This window comes from Balaenoptera musculus, chromosome 9 (genome assembly GCF_009873245.2).
Source record: "Balaenoptera musculus isolate JJ_BM4_2016_0621 chromosome 9, mBalMus1.pri.v3, whole genome shotgun sequence".
Lineage (NCBI taxonomy): Eukaryota > Metazoa > Chordata > Mammalia > Artiodactyla > Balaenopteridae > Balaenoptera > Balaenoptera musculus.
This window is the reverse complement of record NC_045793.1, coordinates 60,690,107-60,712,272: the sequence shown is the minus strand read 5'-3', so window position 1 is coordinate 60,712,272 and position 22,166 is coordinate 60,690,107. Positions and strand designations below refer to the sequence as shown.

Sequence of the window (22,166 nt, the reverse complement as noted above, 5' to 3'; positions counted from 1 at the left end):
CTCGAAGAAAACATAGAAAAAATCTCCTTGACATGGGTCTTGGTAATGATTTTTTTGGAAATCACACCTAAAGCACAAGCAACAAAATAAAAAATAAATAGATGGAACTACATGAAACTAAAAAGTTTCTGCACAGCAAAAGAAACCATCAACAAAGTGAAAAAACAACCTATGAAATGGGAAAAAATATTTGCAAACCATGTGTCTGATAAGGGGTCAATATCCAAAATATATAAAGAATTCACATCTCAATGGCAAAAAATCAAATAATCCAATTAAAAAATGGGCAACGGATTTGAATAGACATTTCTCCAAAGAAGATATATAAATGACCAACAGATACATCAAAAGATGCTCAACATCATTTGTCATTAGGGAAATGCAAATTAAAACCACAATGAGATATCACCTCATGCCTGTTAGAATGGCCATCATCAAAGAGATGAGATAACAAATGCTGGTGTGGATGTGGAGAAAAGGGAACCATTGTGCACTGTTGGTGGGATTGTAATTTGTACAGCCACTAGGGAAGCAGTATGGAGTTTCCTCAAAAAATTAAATATAGATCTACCCTATGATCCAGCAATTCCAGCTCTGGGAATATATTCAAAGGAAATGAAAACACTAACATGAAGAGATATCTGCATCCCCATATTCATAGCAGCATTATTTACAATAGCCAAGATGTGGAAACAACCTAAGTGTCCACTGATGGATGAATGGATAAAGAAATTGTAGTGTGTGTACATACACACACACACACACAATGGAATATTATTCAACCATAAAGAGAGAGGCAATCCTGCCATTTGTGATAACATGGATGGACCTTGAGGGCATTATGCTAAGTGGAATAAGTCAGACAGAGAAAGACAAGTACTGTATGATCTTACCTACATGTGGAATCTAAATAAAACAAAACAAACAAGCAAAAATGAACAAACAAGAAAAACTCACACCAAACTCAGAGAAAAAGAAATCAGATTTGTCGTTATCAGAGGTGAGGGTCAGGGAGGGGGAATTGAAGGAAGGTGGTCAAAAGGTACAAACTTCCAGTTATAATATAAATAAGTACTAGGAATGTGATGTACAACATGATAAATATAATTAACACTGCTGTATGAACATAGGAAAGTTGTTAAGAGAGTAGATCTTGAGTTCTCATCACAAGAAGAAAAATTTTTTCTTTTCTTTTTATTATATCTATATGAGATGATAGATGTTAACTAAACCTACTATAATCATTTCACAATATATGTAAATCAAAATGATCATGCTGTATGCCTTAAAGTTATACAGTGATGTATGTCACTTATTTCTTAATAAAACTGAGGGGAAAAAGAATGATCAAATCCTTTGATTCTTAGAGGGTTTAAATGCTGTTATTACACGTGGGGGCAGATGTATCTCCTTTCGTTTGTTTCCCAAATATGAAGAAATCAGGTAGCAGTCCCAGTCCTAAAGCCAGAGCTGTGCAATGGGAGTTTTCATCTGTAATCTCCTCATATGCTGGAGTCTTTCAGAAAATCCAACCTTCCCACTGAGTGAAGGGTCTCAGTAAATATGGCATCTCTCCCCCATTTATTTTGGCAGCTACCCAGAAATCTATAATAGGGTCATTTTCCTTTTGGAGAGGTGGGAAATTTGAGGAGAGTAGTCTGTGGATTCACGCTTGGAAGGATAGACCCCTTGAAGAGCTCTCGTAATTTATAATGGGTAGTGGCCGGGGGCTACTGTTAACCGTGGCACAGCCGCCCCCGGAGAACACAGTGACTCTCCAGTCGGCCTTTCTGGCTCGCCTGCTGAGACCCACGTGGAACCTCAGTAGGCGCAGTAGGTGGTATGTAATTCCTGGTCTCTCAGAAGGCAATGGAAACCAACTTCAAACGCTTGCAAAAGAATTCAGGCTGTTTAACAGTGGGGATCTTCCAGTGGAGGCGGGTGAATGAATGTCAGCCTCTCTCATTTAGAAATATAAACCGTGGTATATATTTTGCCAAGTGTGTTAAGTGTGTGTGAAGACTGGAATCTGTTCCTATCTCAGGCAACTAAATTCAGTTCAATTCATCATAACTATGTATTGAAAGCTTTTTGTGTGTATAGCTCTGTACATTATTTTGTGGCAAATATAGAAATGAGTAATGAAGACAGAAGGAAAGGAAAGTCATATTTATAGAGTTCATTCTATGTATCTGCTTTAATTAAAAAGAATTTTTCTCACAACAACAGTGAGAGGCTGGGCAGTTTAGATGAAAGGTCCAGACTCATGTAATAGAGGGTCAAAATTACAGGGAGTTAAATAAAGTAGATATTTCTCTTTTTTCAATGTCAGAGTCCAGAAGTAGGTGCTCCAGCACTGGTATGATGGTTCTGTTCCAGGGACCCAGACACTTTCTACTTGTTGCTCAGCCATCTCTAGGGTGTTACTTTCATCCACGGTCCAAAATGGCTGTCCACCCCATCTACATTCCCACCCCTTGCATACATCGGTTCTGCTCACAGCCTGTTTGCCAAAGATTAGCCTCATGGCTAAATCTACCTGTGTAATATAGACTTCATTATGGGCAGTCTCAGGCCAGGCTAAAAAGCAGAAATTCATTTACATGAGAGAAAAGGCAAAAGATACTGTGGAACATAGGTAGTTACGATGATTCTCATTTTACAGTTATGAAACTGAGATTCATACGGGTCAAATAACCTTCCTAAGATCCACGACTTCACTATACTATACTGCCTCTCTGCGGTGCTGCGCCATAGTCACTTTAGGCTTTTGGTTAAGCTATTCCTGCAAGAATAGAGCCCTGAAATGCCAGAATTATGCCTTTCCACAATAAGTTCTGTATCCTTTATGTAAAGGGAAATAACGCTGCAATGGAAATCATTTAAGGTAGAGATTTAAGATGCTCAAGATCTCTCACTTAGCAAAGGAAAATAAGGTTTTAAGTAAATGGAAATTCCACTGAACTATGGGAAGAAGTCCAACAAACCAAGCAGCCAGGGCAGCAAGGTGGGTGAGACTTGCCTGGGAGAAGTCAAGGCAGGGCCCTCCCTCTCTATGGTTTTATACCCTCATCGTGACAGTGGTCACTGTCACGACTACTCAACTCTGCCATTGTAACATGAAACCAGCCATAAATTAGACAATACAAAAGCAAATGGGTGTGGCTGTGTTCCAATAAAATATTATTTGTGAACACTGTTATTTTGCCTTTCATATGATTTTCACGTCACGAAATATTATTCATCTTTTGATTTTTTAAAAACCATTTTAAAATGTAAAAATTATTTTGAGCTTGTCAGCCGTTTAAAAACAGATAATGGGTGCATCCCTATAGTGGACTATAGCTCAGCAATAAAAAAAACAAACTCTTGATACACGCGACAACTTGGATGGATCTCAAGGGCATTATGGTGAGTGAAACAGTCAATCTCAAAGGTCACAGACCGTATGATTCCATTTATATAACATTCTCAAAATGACAAAATTATAGAGATAGAGACACATTAGTGGTTAGGGGTTAAGCGTTGTTGGAGATAGGGACATGGTTGTGACTACAAAGGGGTGGCATGAGGGAGATTTCTGTGATAATGAAATAGTTCTCTGTCTTTCTTGAAGTGGTAACTACATGAATCTAGGTAGGCATGTGATAAAATGGTACACACACACACACACACACACACATTGTGCCAATATTAATTTCCTGGCTTTGATATTAGACTATAATTATGTAAAATGTAACCATTGGGGGAAACTGGGTGAAGGGTACAAGACATCTTTCTGTACTATCTTTGCAATTTCACATTTATAATGAACCTATCATTATTTCAAAATAAAAAGTTAAACATAAAAAATTCAAAACAAAGAGTGGTTTGGATTTGGCATGTGGGCCATAGTTTGTCAACCACTGGACTAGAAAAAAAATTTTCAGAATATAATAGGAAAAAATTAATATGCATAAACATAGAATATATAAGTCAATGAGGGGACTTCCCTGGTGGCGCAGTGGTTAGGAATCCGCCTGCCAACGCAGGGGACACGGGTTCTGGTCCGGGAAGATCCCACGTGTCACGGAGCAACTAAGCCTGTGCACCACAACTACTGACCCTGCGCTCTAGAGCCTGCAAGCCACAACTACGAAGCCCGCGTGCCTAGACCCCCTGCCCCGCAACAAGAGAAGCCACTGCAATGAGAAGCCTGGGTACCGCAACGAAGGGTAGCCCCAGCTCGCTGCAACTAGAGAAAGCCCGCGCACAGCAGCAAAGACCCAACACAGACATAAATAAATAAATAAAATTTTTTTTCTTTTTCCTTTTTTTTTTTTTAAACATAAATTTATTTATTTATTTTTGGCTGTGTTGGGTCTTTGTTGCTGCGTGCGGGCTTTCTCTAGTTGCGGCGAGCGGGGGCTACTCTTGGTTGCGGTGCCCGGGCTTCTCATTGCAGGGGCTTCTCTTGTTGCGGAGCACGGGCTCTAGGCGCACAGGCTTCAGTAGCTGTGGCACACGGGCTCAGTAGTTGTGGTGCATGGGCTTAGTTGCTCCGCAGCATGTGGGATCTTCCTGGACCAGGGCTTGAACCCGCGTCCCCTGAGTTGGCAGGCAGATTCCCAACCACTGTGCCACCAGAGAAGCCCATAAATTTTTTAAAAACGACAATTTGATAGTTTCTATGAAAAATTTAAATAAGCATCCCTTTGGTCCACCAATTACACATCTCCGAATTAGTTCTATGAAGATACTTACACAGGACCACAAAGATATGAGTATAAGGATGTTCACTATAGTATAGTTGGTTTTTTAAAAAGGAAGCTTTATTGAGCTATAATTTATGTACCATAAAATTAGCTCATTTAAAATATACAAGTCAGTGATTTTTAGTAATTTACAGAGTCATACAACCATTACTAAAATCCAGTTTTAGAACATTTCCATTACCCCCGAAAGATACATCCTGCCCATTTTTAGTAGCTCCCTGTTTCCACCCCTAGCCCTAGGCAACCACTAATGTACTTTTGTCTCTATAGATTTGTCTTTCCTGGATATTTCATTTAAGTAACAAATTTTAGTTTTAATTGGGACATGCTCAATACCCAACAATATAAAATTTCTTTCACTAATGCTCTAGTACCAGCTATGGATACGATATTAAATCATGCTTAAATTTAGCTTAAAGGCCTCAAGAATACAGTTTCAATAGGGAGGAGATTAAAGGATATTAACACCATGTAAGAGAAATTGGTATTAACCCATTTGCATGTATACTGTCTTCCTTTAGAATTTGATAAGCAAAATCAGTTAAACTTTGTCCTAGAGAAATATCATGCAGCTGTTACACCGTTCCCCATTCATAAGGGTTGCAAAATTGATCTCTGTATTTTCAATGTGGGAGGCACTAGTACTTTGACAGAGTTCTGTTACAGTGACAGTATTCTGATTATGCCAAATGTCTAATGTACACCTAATGATTGTATTATACACAGAAAGCTGCTATGCACTGATTACCAACTGCTGTTTATAATTTTTTGAATACATTTTTCTGATGCTGAAAAAAGGATGGAAAAAGTCACAAGAGGGAGAAAATGGAAAAGAAAGTGGTCCATAAACAATGGGGCTTCATATAGCTGCATGGGGCTACATCAAGACTCATGATGTCTGAGAGTCTCTGACAAGTTTTAAGCGCATGATAAATGTCTAGGTTTAATAGCAATAAGCAAATAGTAGCCTCAGATTTAATATGTACATGGGTGTCAAGGTTATTGTAACACTTGATATCATGAATCCTTGGCGACTTAGGCCTGCTGGCAACTGCTGAGCCTACTACGCCCCAACCATAAATCATCAGTCAACATAATCAATCAGAGATCAATTATTTTCCTGTGGGGAAACTGCTTATTTAAATGTTCAGCGCTACTTTATATGTTTGTTACGATCCAATTATATTTTCAAATATTTGAGATGTTCAGTAGAGAAGGAAAATAAAGGACTTGGTTCCTTTGAGCAGGGTAGGTGTTATCAATACGGCAAATTAAGCCATCATGTGAGGAAAGCAAGAAGCAAAGGGTAGTCCCAAACGGGACTAGATTCTGAAACTCTACTATCTCCTTTCCATGTGGCATTAGAAGGCAATCATTTTAGAAGAAAGTGAAAGAGTAGTAGGAATAGAGGAACATCTTCCCCGTGGTGTGAAGAACATCTTCCCCGTGGTAAGAACCAAGGCAAGAGAGTGGGGGAAGAGTTTAAGAAACTGAAATTAGTTCAGCTTGACTAAAGCAGAGGTTGCAGTAAGGAAAGTGGCAAAAGATGAGGCTGAAGTGGTAGACAGAGGCCAGTAATCCGTGTTAAGGTCCTAGGAATTTATTTGAGGACACTGGGGAATTATTAAAAGATTCTGAGTAAAGGAGTGGCCTGATGAGATTTGGATTTTTAGGTTTCCCTTTGGGTACAGGGTGGAGAACAGTGTGGAGGAGAGTGATGTTGGAGGCAGGGAGCCCAGGTAAGAGATTCTGTCGAAATTCCCGGGAAGAGGTGGTCTTGCTCGCACTACCACAGTGGTGGTGTAGAGAGCAGAGGTAATTACATGAAGGAATCTACAGCACTTGAACCTACAGTGGCTGAACAGGTGCAGAGGGTGAGGGAAGGAGAGGAGTCACGGATGACCTCCATTTTTCTGGCTTGGGGAGTAAGGTGGCTGATGGTGCCGTTCACTGAGGCAGAGATCAGAGGGGAGGAATTGGTTGGGATAGTGTCCAATTTGGACATATTACAGTATTAATGACCAGAAGGCAAATACGTAAGTAATTATTATGAGTCTGAGGCTCAGGAAGAGAGATAAAGAAAGAGGTTAAAGATTTGAGAATCAGACGTCGAAGCTACAGAGGTAAATGAGATGAGACAAGACTGTAGGGAATCTGGGACCTAAAGAAGGTAAAAATGTCACAGAGATAACATTATTGGACCTGGGAGCACAGCCCAGGCCTTCAGACTCCCAGTAGAGTGGTCTTGCCTAAGAACCAGGTGGGAGAACAGCCCGACATGGTAGTTGAGAGCCCCAAGTCAGGAAGCAGAGAGAGAGCAGTTTGAATCCCAGCCTGGCTACACATAAACCAAATGATATTAGACAAGTGACCTAGTCTCTTTAAACCTTACTTTCTTAAGTTATGGTAAGGAGATAATAATAATATCAGCCACAAGGGTGCTGGAGATTAAAGGAAAAAGCATTTCTAGAGCATCTATCTCAGTGTTTGACATATAGCAGGGAATCAACAAATAATCTTACTATCATGTCCAATAAATAGAAGGAAAAAGTTGGTATTATATATAAAAACAATAAATTTCTCCAGAAAGAATAGGGTCTATATCTGGAGGGCAAAGTGCCAACAGCATGGCAGTACTGTTTGATATATTTTGGGGAGGAATAGGCCCATCCAGAAAGAAAATGATAAATATGCTAAGTTTATACAATATGTGCTCAGTGATAAATATTCTAAGCATGTACTTCAATAATTCTCTCATCAGAGCAGCCTTGTTACCCCCACCAGATACTGATAATTAATCAACTGAAATGAATCTTTCCAGAATAAACAAATCTGCTATACATGAATGATGATTATGTCTCTCTCAGTTGTGAAGGCTTTTCATAACTTATTCATGCCAATGTTACGAAGAGTTTTCCCTTAGGGAACAAAATCTTCTTTTTGGTGAGACCTCCTTTTAGACTGTTTCTGGTGATCATTTCAGCCATATCCACAGGATGTAGGTAATTGTAAGGATCCTAAGGGGGTTCTGGGGTGCTAGACCACTCTGTTCTCCAGGAGGCAGAGAGTGGGCCCCTTAATATGTTTCACAAACTCTTGAAGTCCTGTTGGCAGAGCTGGGATGGTTTGCCCTAACTGCACTCATGGACGTGGACACCACAACTATTGTGTCCAGATGCAAGCAGATGGCCCTACTGAGAAATCTCTGCATAAGCTGCAAAGGCATTCACTTCTGTGGCTAAGGAATATGGAAAGAAAGTAGATTGTGCCAGACAAAAAGAGACCTCAGCTTGGTCCTGAAGAAAATAACAACAGCCCCATGAATTAAATGTACACATACACTCTAACTAGTTCCTAATACCATCTTCATGCTCATATTAAAGAAAATTCTCCACAGGTCTCTTGCATTTTTGCACATCTTATGAGCAGAGGCTCTGATGGCCTTGCTCCAAATTATCTTATCAGTACATTTGTATAACAAAGGGCCTTGGAAGCTCCTGGACACAGAACAGCATACTTACTGTCCCTTATAAAAAGAGTCAGTTTCCCTAACTAGGGTTCCCCTCCTGTAATGCAACCCTCTGCTTGTGCAGGTATCATGTGGCCTCTTTGCATTGCCCTGTGGGAGTTTGGGTTTAGGGAAACCAAAGCTGATATTCCGGCTGTTGCTTTACTGTGAGTAATAATCTGTTCTTTGTCTCTGACCCAGGAGTCTCATGTCTTCTGCCAGCATCCATGAAACTTGCTAGCTTGCAAGCAGACTAAAATCTCAGACCTTTAACAGTTCTTAACACTAGATTTCACCATGTCTAATATTTAATATGAGTCATTTTCAGTTTTAATGTACTTTAAAATTTTGCCTTTGTGTGTTCCAGTCCTTCTAAAATGAAATTTAGGACACCAAGAATTGATCTGCAGGCAGTAGAAAGGAAAGATATTTCTGAAAGAGACGTGGAAAGCCAAATAGTCAAAGTATGTTCTAAATCATCCACAGTATAGAAAATAAGAAATCCTTGTCTATATTGTCTTTGACAAAAAAAAAGCCCAAAGAATGAAAAAAATAGAGGAATATTTTTCTAAAGAGTCAGCCATAAAGTTCAGAGTAGGAAAAGAACTTACAAAGTTGATTCACTGACGCCCTCCATTTAAAAAAAAAAAAAAGACTAACTCTCATTTTCTTCCTTTGCATTCTCCATAATGGCTTTTATAAACTTCTTCAATTTTCCTTAGAAACTTAAAAATTTGATGTACAAATGTATTTATCACATTCTACTTATGCTAGATAAAAGTGATGAATGACTTAAAACACCCACCCATTAGAGAGTGGTTGAGATGCTGGTAAATTCTTATGATATAATATTAGGGAGCCATTCATAATTATGTTTTTCGAGAATACTTCATAGCATGATAAAGTTTTTATGACATATTGTTAAGTGAGACAGTAAGATACACAAATTATGTTACCCCAGTAACATAACACATCGTTATAACACACACTCATGCATACAAAGAAAATGATGGGAAGAAAATTACTTTAAAATATTAAATTAGTTAAAACTGGGTTAGGGGAATATGGATGATTTTTTTTCTTTGTTGTCTTCTATGTTGTCAAAAATCCCTTATAGTCTAATCAAATACTTTTTTTTAATTTCCCTTATACAATAGAATCAAAATCAAAATCTTATTCTGGGATAAATAACTTACACTAAAGTTCAATCTTTGTTTAATCCACCATGGGGCTCATTTTAGCCTTTCTCCTTTCCATTTGTAACCCTCCTCACAGTGTGAAGTGCCCTGGGCAGTGCAGTTTTTAGGAGTGGGGTGGAGTAACGCCATCTAACTGATCCCTTGGCCTCCTACTCCGTCCTGCCCCTCCTACCCAACTCATCATACCCTATCCTCATGTGAAGTCATATATATGGAAAATCCCTAGAATTCCTACCCCTGGGAACTCCAGCCTGTGCCCTGGCATTGCCAGATTTTTCTAAGCTGGCTGACTAATGGTGCAAATGAGTGCACATTGGGGATATACTAGGCAAAATGTCTTTGTGACTCACTCCCATCTCCTCCATCAATCTTTGCTGCATCAACTCCTCCACTTTCTCTCTCTCTCCACACACACACACACACACACATAACTCTAGCTCTAGAACAGCACGATTCAAGAGCAATATAATGCAAGCCCCTAACTAATTAAAATTTTTCTATTAGCCACATTAAAGATATTAAAAGAAACATATGAATCTTAAGAATATATTTTATTTAACCCAACATGTCTAAATTATTACTATTTCAACATGTCATACATTTAAAAATTATTTAATGAGACATTTTATATCTGCTTTTCCATACTAAAATCTCTGCAATCCAATGTGTATTTTATATTTTCAGTACATCTCAATTCACACCAGCCATGTCTCAAATGCTCAGTAGCCACATATGGCTTGTGGTTATACTATTGGACAGCAAAGATCTGGAGAGATCTTTTCCCTCTACAACTTCTGTCCCATGTCCCTTAGCCTGGGGCTTCCGAAAGTGCAATGCCTCATGGTAGCTTTTGGGACCGGCTCCACTAGGACAGCTATCTACAATTAACCTGGGGCTTTAGAGGAAATTTCCTGCCACAGATTGTGACACACACCCCGAGGGAAATTGGGGCCTTTTGTGGTTCTGCCACCCAGAATAGGCAGTCACCTATCTGACCTATGAAACTTGCCAGGGTGGGGACTGGATCAAGTGGAGGTCTGTTCCCTTATTAAAGGACACTTTGGAACTTAAGTACAGAGGCCATCACTGTCCTTAATCGATACCACCCATCCCACCCTCTCCAGAGTAAGAGGATTCCTCTTCTTCTACCTCATGTCTGAGATTGGATGGCTGGCTGACTGGCTGGCTGTCTAAGCAAATCAGGACAAGGAGAATGTAAATTGATTGAGCCTCTTCAAAATCAAGTGCGCTCATTTCATTGGTGAAGCAACTGAGTGCTGGAGAGGAGAAGTGATTTGCCCACGGTGGCACGGCTGCTAAGTGGCAGAATTGGATTGGAACTACAGATCTCCTGACCCTCAGTCCATTACATCAGGCCTCAGGTCACTTGTTTGCACAATGTTGATAGAGCTAATGAATAAGGTCACTTACTAGCAGAAATTCCAGGATCTACCCCAGAACTATAGGCCATTTACCTGCCCCATCTAGGTCAGTTTCCCTTTCCCAAGTCATCTTTTCACACCAAAGTTAAGAAAACAAACAAACAAATAATTACTCATCATGATAAGTGCCAAAAGGGCCAGAAACAGGATGCAGAGATAGAGAATAACAAGGAGTTTCCTGCTTCAGAAGGGAGGTCAGGGCAGGTCCCTGAGGACCTGAGGGATGAGAAAGAGGGTCTGGAAGAAGGGCTGGCAGAGCTCCAGACAGAGGGAACAGCAAGTGCAGAGGCCCTGGGGCAAGAAAACAGCCTGTAGAGGAACCAATGGCAGTCAGGAAGTGAGGGGTGGGAGGACCTAAGAGGAAGGGGGGGGCCATGTTACATGGAGTCTTACACAGAAAAGCTAGACATTCAGTTAGAATTGGATTCTCCTGCCTCTTTTGATACATGGTGAGTTTCATTTTAATTTTAAATGTTGATGTTTAAAGATCTTCTTTGCTGTATTATGACCTTAAGAGAATTATCTCTGCCACCTGAAAGAGTCCTTGGGGGCTGAATGTGAGGGCCTCTATTTCTAGCAGTGGATCCCTAATGGATTCAGGCGGTAGTGGCAGGAAAGAAGATAAAGCACCACAAAAGCTAGTGGCCCTGAAGCTGGACTTGTGATTGTGTCCAACTGACAAACAAGTTCAGACATGAACGATTTGATCCAATCTCTTCAAATTGGAAACTGAGAACTAACACTAATAGGTTGTTCTTAAATACTCAAGTACTTTCATGTTCTCTGCCTCATTGGAGTTTCAATCTCCAGCTTCGAAAGTAGATTTTCCAATCTTTGTAAATTGATTTACCTCCCTCTCTTCCCCCACCTCTATACTTCCCTACCTTTAAAAGGTTCTGAGACAGTGAGCCTAGGCATAAATAGTCTTCATTTGTGTGATAGAAGGCTCTTAGAAGGAGTAACATACAATAGAATTATAGAATACCGGAGCTAGAAGGAATCTCAGAGGACAGCTGCTCTGACCCTCTCATTCTATTATTATTATTATTTGTAACATATTCCTATGTGCCATATGATTTATATACATTCAATTCAATATCTTAGCAACCTTGCAAAATGGGCGTTTTTATTTCTCTTTTACAGATCAGGAGACTGAGGCTCAGAGAGGTTGATAACTGACCAAGTGTTGCACAGCCATAAGTGGCAGAGCTGGGACTCAAATAGTCTGTCTGATTTCTTTTTATTTTTTAAAATTTATTTATTTATTTATTTATTTTTGGCTGCGTTGGGTCTTCGTTGCTGCACGCGGGCTTTCTCTAGTTGTGGCAAGCGGGGACTACTCTTTGTTGCAGTGCGCGGGCTCTCATTATGGTGGCTTCTCTTGTTGCGGAACACAGGCTTCAGTAGTTGTGGCACGCGGGCTCAGTAGTTGTGGCTCGCGGGCTCTAGAGTGCAGGCTCAGTAGTTGTGGTGCACGGGCTTAGTTGCTCCGCGGCATGTGGGATCTTCCCAGACTAGGGCTCAAACCCATGTCCCCTGCACTGGCAGGCGGATTCTTATCCACTGCGCCACCAGGGAAGCCCCATCTGTCTGATTTCTAACTCACCATGCTAGCTGAAGCTAGTTAGACAAACAGATAGAGAGATAGATCGATAAGGAAATAATAATAAGAGCCAGTGGTAGAATCTACATACTCCAACTTTTTTTCATTGTGATTAGCTGTAAAGAAGAATACAAAAGAGAAATAACGTCTGTGTAGGGTTTTACTGTTACTGCTGTTGCTTTATTTTTTTTAAATAAAAACATAGGTCTCATTAAACCAGTTTTGGTAAGATTGTCTTGCTGAGCATCTATTTCTTCAAAGATTATAGAGCTCCTGATAGTTTCAGGAATTCTTGCAAAAGAAACTGCTGCACTGGAAGCAATGCTGCAGGTGGCCAGGCCCGAAGAACTCACTGTATGAATCGCTGGCTGTTGCTCCTTCCTGCTGGTCAGACGCTGGCGGACTGAAGCACCTGCCTCTTCTGATATGTCCCTCCTGAGTACACTGAGGGGCCAAGGCGGCCTAAGCTTGATTCGCCACTACTTTGAGTGGATTGCTGGGCCCAGAGAACCTCAGCCAGATTCACAAACACAGACTTGGACTTGGTGCAAGACCCTGAGGTTTTCTGCTTCTGGGCCATAGAAACTGGGCTCATCCTCTTTAAAGACTTTTGATGTAATTCCCCCCCCGAGTAGTCAGTTTTGCTTTACTGGGATTGTGTGGGACTGTGGTAAAAGGTACCAAATATTCTACTCTAAGAACTCTCATTTCTCTAGATTTGCTACGCCAGTGAGAGCATTATCAGAACAAGGTGTGTTAGGCAGAATCATGGCTCCCCAAAGACGTTCACGTCTCTATCCCCAGAACCTGTGAATATGTTACATTACATGGCAAAAGAAACTTAAGGTAGCAGACGGAATTAAAGTTGCTAATTGCTATGGGCTAAATTGTCTCCCCCCTCAAAAGTCATATGTTGAAATACTAACCTCTAGTGCCTCAGAATGTGGCTATATTTGGAAATAGCCACACTCTGAGGCTAAATGTGGCATTTAAATTGGTAATTAAGGTTAAGTGAGGTCATTAGGGTGGACCCTAATCCAATATGACTGGTGTCCTTATAAGAAGAGAAGATTAGGACACAGATATGCACACAGGGAAGACCATATGAACACATAGGCAGAAGATGGCCATCTACAGCCAAGGAAAGATGCCTCGGAAGAAATGAACCCTGCCGATACCTTGATCTCAGACTTCTAGCCTCCAGAACTGTGAGAAAATAAGTTTCTGTTGTTTAAGCCACCCAGTCTGTGGTATTTTGTTATGGCAGCCTCAACAAACTAATTAATTGACCTTAACATTGGAAGGTTATCCTGGATTATCTGGGTAAACCTGATGTAATTACAAGGGCCCTTAAATGTAAAAGAGCCAAGCAGAAGAGGAAATCAGGGTGATGTGATATGAGAATGAAACAGGAGGGAAGGGAGCAGGGCACAACTTTTAAAAGAATGACATAGGGACTTCCATCGTGGTGCAATGGTTAAGAATCTGCCTGCCAGTGCAGGGGACATGGGTTCGATCCCTGGTCCGGGAAGATCCCACATGCTGCGCAGCAACTAAGCCCATGTGCCAGAACTACTGAGCCCGCACACCACAACTACTGAAGCCCGTGTGCCTAGAGCCCGTGCTCCGCAACAAGAGAAGCCACCGCAATGAGAAGCCCATGCACCACAACAAAGAGTAGCCCTTGCTCGCTGCAACTAGAGAAAGCCTGCGCAGAGCAATGAAGACCCAATGCAGCCAAAAAAAAAAAAAAGAATGACATAGCCATAAGACATGACTAAAACTGTTAAAACTAACTAGATCAAAATGGCGGAAAATTTGAATTCCAAATTTGAATTCCTCCAAACCTTGAGCCTCATTATACACTCATTGTAATACATTAGCGTCTAAATGACACACCCACCAGTGCCATGACAGTTTTGAGGCTGACCATCAAAGATCAAAAAGTGGGCGGTGGCCCAATTTCTGGAAATCTCTGTCCCTTCCCCAAAATAACTGGAATACTCCTCTCATTCATTAGCCTATGAAATTACCCACCCCTATAAAAACTGACAGCCCCGTACCCTCAGGCTGCTCTTGCCTTCTGAGATGGCCCACACTCTGTCTGTGGAGTGTGTTTCTCTCTAAATAAATCCACTTCTTACCTATCAATTTGTCCCTCACTGAATTCCTTCTGTGACGAGACATCAAGAAGCTGAGCTTCATGGACTTCCCTGGTGGTCCAGTGGTTAAGAATCTGCCTGCCAATGCAAGGGACATGGGTTCGATCCTTGGTCTGGGAAGATCCCACATGCCGCAGAGCAACTAAGCCCGTGAGCCACAACTACTGAGCCTGCACTCTAGGGCCCATGTGCCACAACTACTGAGCCTGTGTGCTGCAACTACTGAAGCCCACACGCTCTAGGGCCCACATGCCACAACTACTGAGCCCGCATGCTGCAACTACTGAAGTCCACATGCCTAGAGCCCGTGTTCCATGACAAGAGAAACCACCACGAGAAGCCCATGCACCTCAACGAAGAGTAGCCCCTGCTGCCTACAACTAGAGAAAGCCCGTGTGCAGCAATGAAGACCCAATGCAGCCAAGAATAAATAAATAAATAAATACGTACATACATACATACATAAATAAAAATTAAAAAAAAAAAAAAGAAAGAAACTGAGCTTCATTAAGTCCTGAGACCAGGTGTGTGATCTCAGTTAAAAGACTGTGGTTCAAGTCCCAATCTGGGTTCTGGCTGGTTCAAGTCCTGGCCCATGGGTTCAAGTCCCAATCTGGGTTTTGGCTGGATTCGAGTCCCAGCCCTGGGTTCAGGTCTCAATCTGAGTTGCACGGTTTCAAGAAGAGTTGGACCTGCTGTTGCCGGTTTTGCAGATGGTGAAGGAAGGTCATCAGCCAAGGAACGTAGGTGGCCTCTAGAAGCTGAAGCAGCAAGGAAATGGATTCTCTCCTATAGTCTCCAGAAAACAGCACAGCCCTGCTGATACCTTTATTTTACCCTTTTTGGCCTTCTGAAATATAGAACTGTAAGATAATAAATTTATGTTGTTGTGGTTTTTTTTAAATTGAGTTTTGTTTATTTACAATGTTGTGTTAATTACTCCTGTACAGCAAAGTGATTCAGTTATACATATATATATATATACATTCTTTTTTTAAAATATTCTTTTCCATTATGGTTTATCATAGAATACTGAATATAGTTCTCTGTGCTATACAGTAAGACCTTGTTGTTTAAACACTAAATTTGTGGTAACTTATTATAGCAGCAATAGGAGACTAATACTGTTACTGACTACAAGTTCATGTGCCTGATGCACAGTGAGGCCAAACAAACCAAAACATTGTTGTTTGGAGCAGAGAAAGGTTTATTGCAGGGCCAAGCAAGGAGAATGGGTGGCTCACGCTCAAAAACCCCTAACTCCCTGATGGTTTTGTGGGAGAAGTTTTAAAGGCAAATTTGGGGTGAGGGCTGCAGGGTGTGTGACTTTCTTCTGACTGGTTGGTGGTGAGGTAACAGGGAGGTGCTCCAGGAATCTTGTGCTGAGCCTGAAGTTACCATCTTCCACCTGGGTGGGGGCCTTAGTTCCTACAGGAGAACTCAAAGATATTATGTATATTATTTCAGGAGGAACTAGGACTGTGTTCCAAAGCTGTACTATTGTTTCTTGACTGCTTCTCCCTTGTTTCTGCATTCCCTCCCTTCTCTGATTAACAACTGTTTATTTTTTTATAAATAAATAAATAAATAAATAAATAAATAAATTTATTTATTTTTGGCTGTGTTGGGTCTTCATTGCTCTGCACGGACTTCCTCTAGTTGTGGGGAGTTGGGGCTACTCTTTGTTGTGGTGTGCAGGCTTCTCATTGCAGTGGCTTTTCTTTTTGCGGAGCATGGGCTCTAGGCACACGGGCTTCAGTAGTTGTGGCTCGCGGGCTCTAGAGCGCAGGCTCAGTAGCTGTGGCACCCAGGCCTAGCTGCGCCACGGTATGTGGGATCTTCCCAGACCAGGGTTCAAACTGGTGTCCCCTGCATTGGCAGGCGTATTCTTAACCACTGCGCCACCAGGGAAGCCTATTAAATTTCTTTTTTTTTTTGGCTGCATTGGGTCTTTGTTGCTGTGCACGAGCTTTCTCTCTAGTTGCGGTGAGCAGGGGCTACTCTTTGTTGCGGTGTGTGGGCTTCTCATTGCGGTGGCTTCTCTTGTTGGGACTTCCATGGTGGCGCAGTGGTTAAGAATCCTTCTTAGCTTCTGGTGGTAGCTGTTGACCCTTGGTGTCCTTTGGTTTGCAGCTGTGTTACTCTAATCACTGCCTTTATCGTGTAGCGTCTCCTGGTGTGTTTCTGTGTCTTCTTATAGGGACACCAGTCAGTGGATTAAGGGCCCATTCTACTCCAGTATGACCTCATCTTAACTAGTTACATCTTCAATCTCCAAATAAATCACATTCTGAGGTCATGGGGATGTGTTTGAGGGGGACACAACCCATAACATGGCCCCTTCAGTCAAAATTCAGTGCCAGCTACTTTTAAATGGTAGGGAAGAGGGTGGTCTGGGGACAGACAGGAGGGACAAGTATGACACAAGTCACTTATCAGGAGGGCACCTAAGCCTGTCAGGGCAAGACAAAGTAGCAGGTGCCCAGCCAACTTATACTTTATCCTTTCAGATGATGTTTCACATTGTTTATAGGTCATGTGGAAGTCAAGGAGCATCCTTCCTATTTCAGGGCGTGTGACAGTTTAACTTTTCAAAAATTTCACATTTTGAGGAATTCTAGAAGGAAGAAGAAAGCTTAATTAACTGAGTCTGACTCCAAATATAAGTTGAAATACACTTTTATTCATATGTGGTTACATTTGCATCCATAGTGTGGTAGGTTTGGTGGGTGGACTAATGTCTCCCCCCAAATGTCCACGTCCTAATCCCTAGAGCCTATGAATGTTACCTTATATGGCAGAAACTTTTTTGCAGATGTGAATATGTTAAGGATATGGAGATGGAGAGATTATCCTGGCTTATCTGGGTGGACCCTAAATGCCATCATAAGTGTCCTTATGAGAAGGAGGCAGAGGGCTATCACAGACAGAAGAGGCAATGTGAGGGAAGCAGAGTCAGAGAGAGAAGATGTTATGTATGCTGGCCTTGAAGATGGAGGAGGGGGCCATGAGCCCCTGGAAAAGGCAAAGAAACAGATACTCCCCTAAACCTTCTGGAGAGAGCACAGCCCTGCTGACACCTTGGTTTTTAGCCTCTTAAGACTCACTCTGAAATTCTGACCTCCATAATTGGAAGAGAATAAATTTCTGTTTTTGTAAGCCACCAAGTATGTGGTCACTTTGTTGAAGCAACCATAAAAAACTTACATACAGAATGTGATTCCTTGTATTTAAATTCAAATATGACTCTCTCTACATACACACATAAAGACATCAAGACTTGAAGAAAACAACAGTAAAATGTTAACAGTAGCTAACTGGTGGAAGAAATGTGAGTGATTTTCTGTCATTGCTATGATTTCCTGAATTTTCCAAGATTTCTAGAAAACATCTACAGATTCTTGATTCTTTTTCTATTTTTTTCTTTAGAAGTTAAGGGAATATTATTCAGTCTTTAAGAGTCTTGCAATTCTGACACATGCTAAAAAACAGATGAACCTTGAGGACACTATGCTAAATGAAATAAGCCAGTCACAAAAAGACAAATACTATATGATTCCATTTTTATGAGGTACCCAGAGTAGTCAAATTTATAGAGACAGAAACTAAAATGGTGGCTGCCAGGGGCTGGGGGGAGGGAGGAATGACAGTGGTTGTTTAATAGGCTTAAAGTGTTAGTTTTGCAAGATGAAAAGAGTTTTCGAGATTGGCTGTGCTACAATGTGAATGTGCTTAACACTACTGAACTGTACACTTAAAACTGGTTAAGATAGTAGATTTTATGTCATGTATATGTTATCAACATTAAAATTTTTTTAAGTTCATTTATATTATAAAAGGAGAGCTTCAGTGATACCCTGAATAGATATGCAGTATTCGATGTGATCTTGGTTACATGAGGTTGTATTTTCTCTGCACCTTTTAAAATCCTTTACAGCAGCCAGGGCTACCCTGTAAGTGACCTTTAGACTTGTCCTGCGCTATCCTTTTCTTTATCAGTTCTCCTGTTTTTGCTTTTGTCTTTATTCTTTCACTCCTTTCATCGTCTTTCTCTGCTGCCTATGAACACATTCGAGGCTTTTGGGTCTTTGTTAGACTTCTTGAGAGTATGTTAATAAATCACTCTTTTTTGAAATGCTTCTTTCTTTGGCTTTTACAACGTCATTTGTATATTTCACATACACTCTCCTTACAGAGAAGAGGCACACACTTCAAAACACTCCTCCTGTATTACTGATGGCTGGAGTCTTTCTAACATCTACACCGGAGGCCACTGTGAAAGACTGGGTGAGTTCCTTTCTCTCTCCCACCCCCACATAAAATCAGGCACCACGCTGACTAATTTTACCTCCTATGTGTTCCTCTAGCCCTATCCCATCTCTGGTTTCAGGCCCTCAGCCTGTCTTACCTGAATATTCCAATAGTTTGGTCTTACCCCATCGTCTACACTGGAAGCAGAGGGATCCATCTATACTGTAACCCTGGCCACACCACCTCCCTTAAAGCCCTTCAGTTAAGGTGCACACCCTTCAACATGGCACCCAACATCCTCCAAGACATGGTCCCAACCTGCCTGCTCAGACTCTACTTCCACCAGTTCCACAGCCTGTTACCTTTCATGACCAATCACTTTCATAACTTGTTGTGTTTCCTCAGCAGTTTCTGGACCTCCTGCTTCTCCTTATTTTCTCTGGCTGGAAAGCCGTTCCCCTCCACTTCGCTGGACTGATGCACGTCCACAGCTTCGGCATCATGTACTCTACGAGGCTTCCCCAGTCCTCAGCGTGCCCACAGTGCCCTGGGAAAAGGTTGTCGCCTTAACAGTTTATATGGACATTAACTGTTTGTGTGCTTGCTTTCCCACTAGCTCTTTAAGGGCTGGGACCATCTCTCAAGTCATTCTGGGGTTCCAACTCCTAACGCAGTGCCTGGCATATAGTAGGCACTCAGTCAGTGTTAATTAATTAAAATGATTAGTAATAAACACTTTTGTTGATAGGTTATATCCATAATCCACAAAACATTTAAAGCCCTTTTCACTGACCACCATTGCCTTAATTATAAATTTTGGTAGCAGGGACAAATGAATGAAATTCTTATAAAGAGGAAGAAGACCTCTGGGGATTATACATTCGATTTTTCCATTAAAATTTTGACCTGTTTATTTTAGTAGGGCCTATTTGTGGGCGTGTGTCTTTGACTTCTACCGCCCTACTATGCAGGGCTGAAATGAAGTAGCTCCATGTTCTGCAGTACATACAGCTGTTTGGTACTTCGGGTTTGCCAGATCTGACCTAAAAGTAGACTTGCCAGAGGCATTTATTTTGCTATTTCCGATCGACTAGTCAATGCTTCGGGACTCCTTATAACAGAGAGGAGCCCCTCTGAAAGGGAACACCTGGCTACACACGGCACCAAGTGTAGTTCTCAACTTCCCCAGGCTGTGTGCCCCGCCTGTGGGTCTCGAGGGCCCTGGAGCAGCCCCGAGAAGGAGCCGAAGCCAACAGCTTCCCTCGTGAGGCCACCTGATCCCAAGAGACAGGCTTGCACCCCGCCACCGGCCCTCGGCCCCGCTGCAGAGGTCGCCGTTGCTGGACAGCGGTGCCGGGGTCACGTGCGCCGGTCCGGTCCACCGCCCCCAGACCCGGGCCCGCCCCGGCAGAAGGGCAGAGGCCATCGGGATCACGCGCGCCCCGGCGGCCCTAGCCGGGCCCAGCCAATGGGCTGGCGGCGCCCGCATGACCCGCGCCGGCGGGAGGGCGTGGGGAGGCAGGCCGGGCGCGCACGCTGCCAGGCTGTATCGCCGCTCCCGCCGCCGTCGGGACGGGAAGTGAGCGGCCCAGACCCGCAGCGCCAGCGAGCCGGTGAGAGCGTCCCGCAGCCGCCCGCGCCCGGTGCAAAGCATGGCGGCCGCCAAGGTAAGCGTCGGCCCGTTGGCCGGTTGCCCCGGGGGGCGCGAGGGGCCCGGGCGTTCACGCGCCGGGCTGGTGCAACCGGGAAAGCAGATAGAAAGGGGCGCGGGGCAGCTGTTCCACCTTGCAGCAGAGGGAGGAGGGAGGTGCCCGCCCCTCCCGGGCAGCACAGACGGCCGGTGAGAAGAACGGGGACCGGGGCCCGACCTTGCAGCAGAAACTTTGCTGGCTAGACCCTCCCACTTGGCCCGGGCGGGGAGTCAGTGCCTGGCCTGCGCCCGGCGGGCTGAGCCAAAGCCGGTGAGGAGGAGCAGGCACGATTGCGTCCCGGGGCGGGGAGGGCTCGGGGTCTGCACGTCCGCTCTGCCACCCCAGCGCACAACTGCTCCTGACCCTGGTAGTTGCTGACCCGAGCTGCTTCCCGGGGGCACACACCGCGCAGAAGCCTAATCCAGTAGGTTTCAGAGGCTCCGCCCTCCCACGGGTGGGGAAGTCACCTTGACTTCCGTTTTGGAGACTGCTTGAGAGAGTTGGCCTGCGCGTGTGTGCGTAAAAACTCCAAAGCACCCCCATCCCCCCAGGCCCCCCGCTTCTCGTCCTTCTCTCCGCAGCTGACAACACTTACATACCGGCCTCGAAGCGTTTGAGAGGCTTCTTTTTAGAAATGACAAAACAGATTGTCTTGGGAGCCTGTAACTCCTGTGAAGTTCTACTTAAAAGGAATTCTGCGTAAGGTGACTCATTCACTAACCCAGAGGAAAGGCAGCTCCGACAGCTTGACCTTTACCCTTTTACCATTTCTTGAAACCTGGACACCATTTCAGTTTCTTTGGACTCCATTTCAACTTTTCTGGCAGAGTACCATATTTAGTCCCAATCACTTGAATCATTGGAATTTATTGCTTTTAATTTTAAGTTCACGAAGGCAGCCCTTTAATCAAGCCTATACAACTTCTTAGCTCATTTTAAGTGCAGTGAACTTAAATATACCCAACATTTCAAACATTTGTCCTTAATCAAAACTCTGTGATAACCCTCAAGAGGAAAACATGGCCAACACATCATATTCCTATTTATTCCAGCAAACTAATCACATTTGCAATGGAAATTGTAAGCAGACAGATATATTTAAATGCTGTTCTATGACTTAAGTTTCTCTAAGCTTCCCGGAATCTGCAGGCTTTTCGGTGTTCCTAGATTATGTGGCCTAAGTGGCCTCTTTTCCTTAATGACTCTGAGTTCCATCCTAAGGAGTGTGCTCTGGGTATGCATGTGCAGACACATGGGTATGTATATAACTGTTTTAGTTAGAGTCTCTGAGGATCACTGGGATTCATTGGAACCTACATTAGCCCTTTCAAACCCAATAGCCCTTGACCTTTTCTTTGCATTAAATTTGCATGCAATCAGAGTACAAGGCATGAATTATGTTCCCTCAAGGTGACTTCTTCCAGGAGAGTAGGTGGGAGTAGATACCCATACTTTACTGTCATTTTTATGTCTGTAGATGAGTTAAATAATTTTACTTAATTTGGAGATAAAGTGAGGAACTTACATTGAGGAGTATGCATGTAAATGGAGTATAA

General features: G+C 42.7%; 1 protein-coding gene across 2 annotated transcripts in view; it reads left to right on the top strand.

Moving 5' to 3' along the window:
• The first annotated feature begins 20,419 nt into the window (after positions 1–20,419).
• SLC25A13 (solute carrier family 25 member 13) overlaps positions 20,420–22,166 on the top strand; it is a 203,628-nt gene continuing 201,881 nt past the window's right edge. Inside the window, exon 1 of one of the 2 annotated variants that reach the window (XM_036863129.1) lies at positions 20,420–20,586. In XM_036863129.1, the coding sequence (XP_036719024.1) occupies positions 20,572–20,586 (15 nt within the window). In that variant the 5' untranslated portion in view covers positions 20,420–20,571. The remainder of the gene's footprint in view (positions 20,587–22,166) is intronic. The other variant, XM_036863127.1, reaches the window with a different exon arrangement.